Source organism: Saimiri boliviensis, chromosome 11, assembly GCF_048565385.1.
Source record: "Saimiri boliviensis isolate mSaiBol1 chromosome 11, mSaiBol1.pri, whole genome shotgun sequence".
NCBI classification, from domain to species: Eukaryota; Metazoa; Chordata; class Mammalia; order Primates; family Cebidae; genus Saimiri; species Saimiri boliviensis.
The window spans coordinates 51,454,165-51,466,225 of NC_133459.1; the positions used below are offsets into that span (position 1 = coordinate 51,454,165).

The 12,061-nt window shown below is 41.0% G+C and overlaps 1 protein-coding gene across 1 annotated transcript in view; it reads left to right on the forward strand.

Moving 5' to 3' along the window:
- The window catches only part of SCP2 (sterol carrier protein 2), a 121,092-nt gene that overhangs the window by 18,581 nt on the left and 90,450 nt on the right, over window positions 1-12,061 (forward strand). Inside the window, exon 4 of the mRNA XM_039474595.2 lies at window positions 9,268-9,399. Within this exon, the coding sequence (XP_039330529.1) occupies window positions 9,268-9,399 (132 nt within the window). The remainder of the gene's footprint in view (window positions 1-9,267; window positions 9,400-12,061) is intronic.

Consider the following 12,061-nt stretch of genomic DNA (forward strand, 5'->3'; position numbering starts at 1 on the left):
GTTTTCTGCTTGGGGGCAAGCTTGGTTTTCCCAGCTGTCGCTCTCAGCAAACGGTGTAATCCCTCACACACATCTGCACTTGTTATCAGCATGTCCCCCTTTGTTTTTCTGCAAAGCTAGGTAGGCAAGCACAGCTTTATCTTGGTGAGCTATTTCTCTGAGGATTCGGAATCCACATCTGCAGACTACACAGAGAGAAATAAGACAAATTAATAACACAATCATAACAGCAGCCATAAATCCTCCAAGTGTTTTTACCCAAGTCACAGGGTTCAGGGCTGCTATTCCATCAGCAGCTCCCTCAAGTACTTCAGTTTCTGGAATTAAAGTCAAATGTGCTTGAGAGGCTTGAAAAACTTGTTCCTTTTGTTTCGTTATATCAAGTGATAAATTTTCAGCATACCCTTCCAAGCGATGCTTTATTTTTTCTCAGTCATGTTCAATTTCATTGTAAGGATGAGGAGTGATACAATAATCAGAAGTATTCCAATCACACTGTAATTGAATTCTATACTCTAAACTAACTACCCTGTCCCCTAACCAGAGAACAGCTTGTCTAAGATCATTAATCTGATTAGCTATATTTTGATGTGTCTTTGTTTGAGAATTCCACAGCAAGCTAGAGTTTTTCTGCCAGTTATTAACAAACTTGGCTGTTTGTACTAATGAATGCAGAGCCACTCCTGCAACAGCAGCTATAACTGTGACTGCAAACAGACCCATAATGATTAAAATTAAGGTTGTAATGAATCTCCTGGTACATTTTAGAACCTTTTGTAAAATATCAGTGAGAATATATATGGATGGAGATACTTCCTGGGGGTGAGATATTTTTGCTGGTAGCCATATTTCCTCTTGGGCTCTCACCAGTAATATAGAGTTGTAAGAGTCAAACATAGAGGTATTAATTCAAGAAAACAATTTACAGTTTTGACATGTTACACTGGAGTTAAGAAAATTGATCTGTAACCTTTCCACTACTAACAGATAAGGAGGTTAAACACAGCTCTGAATCCAAAGAATTCTATTTTTTATAGATTCTAATGAATAATAATGATTGGAACAGGATCCTCTATCATTTCCTTCCTAGACCTTATTGGTTTCAGGACCATAAACAGTTTCCAAAGTTCTTTTTGTTCAGTTCCCAGTTTTGGCCAAATCATTCTTGGTTGTGGTCCTACCATGCCCCCATTTCTTCATATAATAGGGGCATTTGTTTCAGTGTGTATTGACTCAGAACTGTTATCACTTTTTGTATACTATTTAAGTAATTCTGTGTCATGACAAGAGGGCTGACTGGTGCAATTAATGCTAAATATCCCCTAATATTTAGCACCAATCAATAATAATCTATAGGAATCATTATGCAGCACCTCAGCCTCTGCTGAAACACAGTCTTCCCAAATTAATATTTTAAACTTAGAGGACCACTCTTTATTTTGTCTGCATTTAGGTTTTGGGGTGGGGGCAAAACATAGTTATTTGCTGAATTATTATAAAAAATACTAAAGCCAGAGATCACATGCAACTGAGCTCAAGTGTGATTTTTTCCCAGGTACTATAGCTAATCAGGCTTGATTTTTTTTTTTTTTTACTTTAAACATCCTTCGGCTGCCCCTAGGCATATATTCTCAGCAGATGTTCAAAGCCAAAAGAGATACTCATTAAAGTTCCTTCTTCTTGAGGATGAGATGGGCCCCGATTATCTACAGGTTCTGGCATCCACGAGCTATCCTTAGTATATACATCTACTGGGGGATCTAACCAAGTCATAAGTCGCAATAAAGGAGGGAAAGGAATATATGCCCAATATGTGAAATTTTTCCCACTTCTGCCCCTACTCCAGGAATACTCACTGCAACGGTGATAACTACCATCATAGCTACCATCAAGTTACTCATAGTAACAGGCTGTCCTGCTTTTCTCAGGTTTTCCTCAGCCATCTTTGAAAGCTTCTTGATCTGACCCCAAGTCGGTGGTGATACTTTGCGTGTTCCCCTTGTGGGAGCAGCACTTCGTCTCAGTGTTAATCTCACCATTTCCGTGACCAGGGGGTCCTCTGATTCCTCCCAGAACACAAACCTCTTCTTTGGTATCTGGCTCATGATAAGATTTTAAATGTCTGGATAGTACCCACTTTGGTTGTTGATTTGGAACTGGAGAAACACAAGCAAATCCTCTACCCCATATTACATTGCCCTTTTCCCAACTTTTTGTTAATGGGTTTTGCCACCAGATTAATTGCTGTAAGTTCTCTTCTTTGGATTGTTTATTCAGGTGTTGTTTAGACACTGTTATTTGTCGTCCCCTTGGCAAACTTAAAAAATTTAAAGTTAGTAATGCCAAGTTGCATTTGTGAGGTTCTGTATTTGCTGTCTCCCACTTTCTGTTTCTGCAATTGCTGTTTAAGGGCGTGATTCATCCATTCCACAATAGCCTGTTCCTGAGAGTTATATGACAATAGCCTGTTCCTGAGAGTTATATGAGATACCTGTAATACGAGTAATGTTCCATTGTTTAAAAATGCTGCTAAGGAATGACTAACATATCCTGGGGTGTTACCAGTTTTCATGGAAGAAGGAATTCCCATAATGGCAAAACACTATTAGATGTGTTTGACACAAGCTGATGATTCACCAGTTTGGCAGCTTGCCCAAACAAAATGAGAAAAAGTATCTACACAAACATGTACATATGCTAACTTTCCAAAAGAAGAAACATGGGTAACATCCATCTGCCACAAAGTGTTTGGTTCTAACCCTGAGGGTTTATACCTCCCGAATTGGAGGGAGAATTGACTAACTGACAAGTTGAACAGGTTTGAATAATCCTTTTAGCTTCTTTCCAGGATCGGCTTCTCAGTCCTATTGTGTTTAGATGAGTCAGTGTGTGAAAATGTTGAGCATCAGATAAGACGGCAGCCACTAACCGGTCTGCAGACTGATTGCCTGCTGTTAGAGGCCCTGGAAGAATAGTGTGAGCTCTAATATAAGTAATGTAAAAGGGATGCATTCTATTTATTACTTCTGCTTGTAGTTGAGTAAATATTTCATAAGTTGATCATCTGTATTAAAACACAGTTGATGCCATGCATGTGGCTCACACCTGTAATCCCAGCACTTTGGGAGGCCAAGATGGGCAGATTGCCTGAAGTCAGGAGTTCAAGACCAGCCTGGCTAACGTGATGAAACCCTGTCTCTACTAAAAATGCAAAAATTAGCTGGGTGTGGTGGCAGGCAACTGTAATCCCAGCTACTTGGGAGGCTGAGGTAGGAGAATTGCTTGAACCTGGGAGGCAAAGGTTGCAGTGAGCCAAGATCAGGTCATTGCACTCCAGCCTGGGCAACAAACAAACAAAAAACGCAGTTGCGCACACTCAATCAGCCAAGTAGAGTGAACCACATATGCAGAATCAGAAATTACATTAATAGGTTTTTTGAAATTTGGTAATACCTGAATGACAGCTACCAACTCTGCCTTTTGAGCTGGTATATGAGGAGTTTGAATGACTTTGATTTTGAATCCTGAATAAGACGCTTTACCATTACTAGATTCATTTGTAAAAATATTTTCAGCATTTTCAATGGGGTTTGATTTAGTGATTTGGTGTACAAGCCAATTGGTCAATTTCAAAAAAAAAAAAAAAGGAAAATTTGTGTTTTTTTTTATAATGATTAAAGTGCCTACAAAATTTGCCAAATAGGTTTGCGATGTTACACTATTAATATATGCTTGCTGAATCTGAGTCTTTGTAAGAGGCACTGTTATTCTTTTGGGATCAAATCCATGTAATTTGACAACTTGAGACCTCCCCATTCTAATCAGCATTGCAATTTGGTCCAAATAGTGAGTAAGAGTACGAGTGTTATCATGAGGTAGAAACAGCCACTCCACTAAGTCCTAATCTTGAATAATAACTTCCGTAAGAGAGGGTTGAGTAGGGAAAATTAATTAGTCAGGATCAATTCTATTTACTTGAGCCTTATGAATTTTTTCTCCAATTACTTTCAATTCCATTTCAGCTTCCTTAGCTAACTCCCAAGGACTAGACTGGAATCTCCTCAAAGAATAGAAAACAAATTACTTATAGCGTAAATTGGGATCCCTAAAGTAGGTCATATCCAATTGATATCTCCAAGTAATTTTTGAAATCATTTAGAGTTTATAAATTATCCCTCCTGATGGACACCATTTGAGGTGCTATAGTAATATCTTCTACCAATGTGCCCAAATACAAATAAGGAGTTGTAGTTTGAATTTTATCTGAGGCTATTATTAACACAGCACATTTAATGGATTCTTTCAAATGGTCATAGCATTTTATAAGTAGTTCTCTATTCAGTGCAGCACAAAGAATATCGTCCATATAATGAATAATATAACACTGAGGAAATTCTTTTCTGGTGGGCTCAGTAGCTTAGCCCATGTAAGTTTGACAAATTGTGGGAATGTTTAACATCCCTTGAGGAAGCACTTTCCAATGATATCTTTTAGCAGGTTTTTGATTATTTCTAGAAGGAATAGGGAATGCAAATCGCTCACAGTCCTTTTCTGCCAAAGGAATTGTAAAGAAACAGTCCTTTGGGCCAGGTGCAGTGGCTCACGCCTGTAATCCCAGCACTTTGGGAGGCCAAGGCAGATGGATCACGAGGTCAAGAGATCGAGGCCAACGTGGTGAAACCCAGTCTCAACTAAAAATACAAAAATTAGCCGGGTGTGTTGGAGGACACTTGTAGTCCCAGCCACTTGGGAGGCTGAGGCAGAAGAATCACTTGAACCCGGGAGGCGGAGGTTGCAGTGTGCCAAGATAGTGCCACTGCACTCCAGCCTGTCGACAGAGTGAGACTCCATCTCAAAAAAAAAAAAAAAAAAAAAGAAACAGTCCTTCAAATCAATAACAATTAGTTGCCAATTTTTTGAAATCATAGTGGATGAAGGTAGTCTAGGTTGCAGGGCTCCCATAGGTTGTATAGCTGCATTAATTGCTCTAAGATCTGTTACCATTCTCCATTTTCCAGATCTCTTTTTATTACAAAAACAGGAGAGTTTCAAGGTGAAAATGTGGAGGCTCTATGTCCCTTTTCTAATTGCTCAGCAACTCAGTTTTCTAAAGCCTCCAGTTTTTCCTTTGTAAGCGGCCATTGTTCTATCTAAATTGGTTTTATCATTTAACCATTTTAAAGCTATTGGTTCTGGAGGCTTAACAGTGGCCGCCATTAAAAATGATATCCTAGACCATGTCTAGAGTTTTGTTCCTTTACTTCTAAAGGTTCCTTTGGGCCCTGCAAATTTTTTCCTGATCTCATCCTAGGCACATAGCCCATGTCCTGCATCATTTGTTGACTTTGAGAGCTACACGATTGTTTTGGTATTAAAACTTTGACTCCCCACTGCTGTAATAAGTCTCTTCCCCACAAGTTAATAGGAATCTGAGTTGCAATAGGCTGAATAGTTCCAGGCTATCCTTCAGGCCCTTCACATGGCAAGATAAGACTGCTTTGAGAAATCTCTGAGGCCTGCCCAACTCCTACCACATTAAACTCAGCATTTTGTACAGGCCAAGAAGAGGGCCAGTGCTGGAAAGAAATCATTGAAACATCTGTGCCAGTATCAAATAAACCTTTAAATTTTTTTCCTTGGATAGTAACTTCACATGTTGGACATTTATCTGTAGTTTGATTTACTCAGTATGTAGCTTTGCCCTGTTTATTTGTACTTCCAAATCATCCAATTCTTTTATTATCACTATGACCTAATTTTATACAAGGTAAGTTTAAGAGTTGTGCTATGCATTCTCTAGGCTCAGCACTCCAAGGAATGGAAGATCACATTATAATTTGTATTTCCCCTGTAAAATCACTATCAATAACTCTGGTATGAACTCTCCTTTAGCATTCAGACTACATCTTCCTAAAAGCAAATGAAGTCCCAGAAGGTAATGGCCCACAGACTCCTGTTGGTATTTTTTTGTGGAGGTTCCCTAGGTAAAATACCTATTTTTTGAGTGCTGCACAGATCTACTGCTGCACTTCCAGCAGTGGCAGGGGACAAGCCTGGTACAGGGATGAGAGAGTAGCTTGAACAAGATAAACCCTGGTTGGAATCGGGGCCAGGGGAAGGCCCCTTCTCCCATTTCCTGAAATTGGATTGCCTTCTTTGTCAAATTTAGAATGACATTACTTAGCCCAGTGTTTTCCTTTTTTATATTTTGGGCAAATGCCTGGGTCAGCATTTTTTGTTTTTACCTTTGGCTGAGGTCCTGCTCTTAAATGTTGTCTGCAATCCTTTTTTGTATGTCCCCTTTTTCTGCAATTAAAACAAGCTCTGGGAAATGCAGCAGCCCCCTTGTTTACCTGTAATCCTGCCATAGCTTGTGCTAATAAAGTAGCCTTATGCTGATTTCCTCCAATGCCATGATAAACCTTAATATAATAAACTAAATGAACCTTTCCTTTTTTTTTTTTTTTTTGAGACGGAGTTTCACTCTTGTTACCCAGGCTGGAGTGCAATGGCGCGATCTCGGCTCACCGCAACCTCCACCTCCTGGGTTCAGGCAATTCTCCTGCCTCAGCCTCCTGAGTAGCTGGGATTACAGGCACGCGCCACCATGCCCAGCTAATTTTTTGTACTTTTAGTAGAGACGGGGTTTCACCATGTTGACCAGGATGGTCTCGATCTCTCGACCTCGTGATCCACCCGCCTCGGCCTCCCAAAGTGCTGGGATTACAGGCTTGAGCCACCGCACCCGGCCGAACCTTTCCTTTAAGTGGCGGTATAGCAGCCTGACATTCTGCATTAGCATCATCGAATGCTAGCAGGCATAACACTATGTCCTGGGCTTTAGTGTCTGCAATTGCCTTTCTTACTACCTCTTGTAATCTGGCTATGAAATCTGCATACAGCTCTTTTGGCCCCTGCTTAACCGCTCCAAAAGATGGAAATCTTTCACCTCCTTAAGAAATTTTGTCCCAAGCTGGTAGGCACACTTTTCTCAATTGTTCTATGTCCTGATATTCCATGATTGCTTGATGGTTTAATTGAGCCTAGGCACCAATTCCTGTGAGCCGTTCTACGGTAATATTAATTAGAGGTTGGGTGCTAGCATTTATTTGAGCTTGGATATTAGTCCCATCTGCCCACCATGTTTTCAATTGTAAAAACTAGGGTGGGGATAGGCAAGCTCTAGTCAACGCGTCCCAATCAATAGGAATTAGCCTATGGGAAATGACTATGTTCTGTAACAGTCCCGTTACAAACAGGGATCCTGGGCCATATTAGCTAATTGCTTGTTTAAATTTCTTTAGGAGTTTAAATGGAAAAGGCTCAAATGTTACCTGAAACTGTCCTTGTTGACTTGAGAAGTGTATTGTAACAGGAAACTGCCCTGACTCTAAATCTCCATCCTTATGAGCCTGCTGAATTCCAGCCTGAATAGACCCAATTACTGCTGTTGTGGAAGGCTTATATACAGCCACCGGAGTGGCAAGTTTCGCTTTTGAAACAACTTCTAAGTCTTCCAACTGGGGAATATGACGCGGGTCTGGCCATTCTTCAGTAGAATACTGAGGAGGAGCGGACAGATAGACTCTTTCCTCTTCCTCACCTAATTTTTCACTCTTCTGATCTGAACTGTCTTTCATTTCCTCCTTCCAATTTTACATTCCCCTTCTCCCTCTGAGTCTTCCTCCTCCTCATCCGTTTGAAATGGTTCTAGGGCGGAACGCACCATTGCCCAAACTGACCATATTGGAATGGGAATATCCTCAGCTCCTTCTTTGTATGCCTTTTTTAGAATAGAACCCACTTTTCCCCATACTTCTATGTCTGCAGTTCCCTGCTCAGGGAACCAAGGACAATATTTCTCTGCAGCATCAAAAAGCTGTGTCAATTGGCTGGTACTAACTTTAACTCCCCCTCTTCTAAGTAAGTGCTGAAGCAAACTGAGATGAGCTTCTCCTTTACTTGAACCTTGTCCTGTTTTTGCCCTGATGCTTCCAAACTCCCCCTAACTTAACCGGAAGATTTTTTGAAGAGTTCTTGGGTGTCCTTCAGTGTAGATTAGCTTCTCCTTTTCTCTGTTGCTCAGGTGACCCTTTGTCCTGGGTTTGATCCCCATGGATGGGTGCCACTTGCCAAGACCAGTTTGGTCATAGAGACCCCAACCCAGGTGGCACTGAAGGAATAAGAGTCAGACACAGAGAGAGTACAAAGGTGGGCTCAGGGGCCTGACAGTATTCCCAGCTGAGAGCCAAGAGCAGACTCTGATGCACATATTTGTTCTTTACATTCCAGTGATAAGTTTAATAAGCTGATGCTGTGTGTTCATTCATAGATTAAGGGTAAACTAACCAGGCAGCTAGTGTATTTTCACTGTAGGTTAAAGATAAACTAGAAAGCATTCTTTACGAGGGAACAATGGAGGCAGAGTTACATATCCTGTGTTTAAAGAACTAGTTCATCTGGTGTGAGACATATTTATATTATTTACTGTCTTAGAATGCCCTGAGCAGTTTTCAGCTTGGGGGCTGGCTCAGTTTTCCTTGCTGTCACTCTCAGTAAACAGTAAAACCCCTCTCACACGCCTGGACTTGTTATCAGCACCTATCTATGATTTTTTATTTCCTTGAGATATCAAGATATCAAGAGATTCTAGAAAGGAAACATACTGGGTTAAAGGGATGCAGAATACATTTATTATAAAGCAGATCCCTGACTTTACTGATTTTGTTGAAGACTCCTGGAGAGTAGTCTCGACCTTCAGATATTCCCATCACACTGCTCCAGCACGTCTACCTTGGGTGGTCATGTTACTTGGAAAAGGAAGTCACATGTGTATTTAATGTGGATCATGTTTTCCTGGAATGCCCTGGCATGCAGGGTCTCTTAAACTTTTTGAAGTTGTGGAATCTTTATATGAAAAATAAATCATGGCCTTTAATCACTGGCATAGGTTTAAAGATTTATATCTGACAGAAATATTGCTTCATCATACAGCCTTGGCCAGATGGAATTGTTTTCTGTTAACTGATAATTTCTTTACTTCCCTACCTCTGCATTATGTAAAGAAAGTGCACATATATTCTTTGTTTTTAGGCTTTGTTGCAGAGTAAATGATGGTTAGTGTTAAAACTGTTTCTAAGATATGTACTGTCCTGCACATGTTGTATGCTAGGCAAAGGAATAATATTGAAAAAATCCATAGTGTAGTATTATGTTGTATTGCAGCACCGTAATTCTCCATATTAAAATTTTTGTTTTTCTATTCAGGTGACTCTACCTGTGGGCAGAGGGCTATCTATCACAGTTTGGGAATGACTGGAATTCCTATAATCAATGTCAACAATAACTGTTCTACTGGTTCTACTGCTTTGTTTATAGCCCGCCAGCTGATTCAAGGTGGTAAGGAGCTTGTCTAGGGTACTTTAGTAAGTGTGGGATTATTGCCCCATTTTATTTAATCACATGATCGTCAGAGGAATTGTTTTATAATGTATTTATTTTAAAAAAGGCTGTATCAGGCTGGGTGTGGTGCCTTACGCCTGTAATCCCAGCACTTTGGGAGGCCGAGGCAGGTGGATTGTTTGAGCTCTTGAGTTCAAGACCAGCCTGGGCAACGTAACGAAACCCTGTCTCTACAAAAAATACAAAAATTTGCCAAGTGTGGTGGCATGCACCTGTAGTTCCAGCTACCTAAGAGGCTGAGGTGTGAGGATGGCTTGAGCCTGGGAGACGGAGATTGCAGTGAGCCAAGATGGCACCACTGCACTCCAGCTTGGGTGATAGAGCCAAACCTTGTCTCAACCCCCACCCCCCCTCAAAAGGCTTTATCAGCCAGACGTGGTGGCTCACACCAGTAATCCCAACACTTTGGGGGGCCAAGGCAAGAACATCACTTGAGCCCAGGAGATCAAGACCAGCCTGAGCAATGTAGTTAGACTCTGTCTACACAAAATTAAAAAAATTAGCCAGAGGAGGCCGGGCGTGGTGGCTCAAGCCTGTAATCCCAGCACTTTGGGAGGCTGAGGCAGGTGGGTCACGAGGTCAAGAGATCGAGACCATCCTGGTCAACATGGTGAAACCTCGTCTCTACTAAAAATACAAAACACTAGCTGGGCATGGTGGTGCGTGCTTGTAATCCCAGCTACTCAGGAGGCTGAGGCAGGAGAATTGCCTGAACCCAGGAGGCGGAGGTTGTGGTGAGCCGAGATCGCGCCATTGCACTCCACCCTGGGTAACAAGAGTGAAACTCCGTATCAAAAAAAAAAATAAATAAATAAAAAATAAAAAAATTAGCCAGGTGTGGTGGCACGTGTCCCAGCTACTTGGGAAGCTGAGGCTGGAGGATCTATGAATGTACCATTGCATGCTACCCTGGGCAACAAAGTGAAAATCTGTCTCTAAAACAACACAATTAATTAATTAAAGTAAAAGAAAATTAAAAAGGCATTGCGAGGTATAATTTATAGATTATAAAACTCAACCCTTTTAAAGTGTACCATTCACTGTTTTTTTACATATTCACAGAATTATATACCTATCACCACTATGTAATATTAGAACTTTTTTTTTTTTGAGAGGAAGTCTCACTGTCTTGCCCAGACTGGAGTATAGTAGTATGATCCGGGTTCACTGAAACCTCCACCTCCCAGGTTCAAGTGATTCTACTGTCTCAGCCTCCTGAGTAGTTGTGATTACAGGTACCTACCACCATGTCTGGCTAATTTTTTGTTTTTTAATAGAGGCAGGGTTTCACCATGTTAGCCAGGCTGGTCTCAAACTCCTGACCTCAAGTGATCTGCCTGCCTTGGCCTCCCAAAGTGCTGGGGTTACAGGTGTGAGCCACTATACCTGGTCGTATTAGAACATTTTTATCACCACAAAAAGAAACCCTGTGCCCATTAGCAGTCATTCTCCATTTTCTCCTCCCTCAGTCCCTAGAAACCACTAATTTACTTTTGCTCTTTATGAGTTTTTTTGTATTCTGAATATTTATGTAAATGGAATCATACAATACATGGCCTTTTGTGGTTTATTTCACTTAACACAATGTTTTCAAAGTTTATTCATGTTGTAACATATATCAGTACTTCATTCCTTTTCATGGCCAAGTAATATTCCATTGTATGGATATATGATATTAAAAAATAGATGGACTATTTTTTAAATGTACAAGAAAAATAAAAAATAAATAAAATAAATAGAAATGAGGTCTTGCTATGTTGCCCAGGTTGGTCTTAAATGAATGGCTTTAAGTGATCTTCCTGCTTTGGCCCCTCAAAGTCAAAGTGCTAGGATGGCTATACCACATTTCTTCTACCTGTTTATCAGTTGATGGACATTGTTGTTTGCATTTTTTTGGTTGTTGTTTCCATCAGTTGATGGGTTGTTTCTATTTCTTGGCTGTTACGAATAATGCTGCCATAGTGGGCATGGTGGCTGACACCCGTAATCCTAGTGCTTCTTGTGAGGCTGAGGCGAGAGGATCGCTTGAGTCCAGGAGATTGAGGCTGCGGTTTGCTATGATTGTGTCATTACACTCCAGACTGGGAAACAGAGCAAGACACCATCTTTTAAAAATGTGGGAGAGGGGGTGGGGGAGATGCCATTGTAAACATTGTGTATACTTTTTTTTGGCTGCATGTTTTCAGTTTTTTTGTATGTGTATCATATCCTATGTTTCCATATATTCTAGGGTTTTTTAAATTAGGTCCTCTCTGTTCCACTGATTTGATTGTTAATGACTATTTCAGTACCCACTGTTTTTTTTTTTTTTTTTTTTTTTTTGAGACGGAGTTTCACTCTTGTTACCCAGGCTGGAGTGCAATGGCGCGATCTCGGCTCACCGCAACCTCCGCCTCCTGGGTTCAAGCAATTCTCCTGCCTCAGCCTCCTGAGTAGCTGGGACTACAGGCACGCGCCACCATACCCAGCTAATTTTTTGTATTTTTAGTAGGGACAGGGTTTCACCATGTTGACCGGGATGGTCTCGATCTCTTGACCTTGTGATCCACCCGCCTCGGCCTCCCAAAGTGCTGGGATTACAGGCTTGAGCCACCGCGCC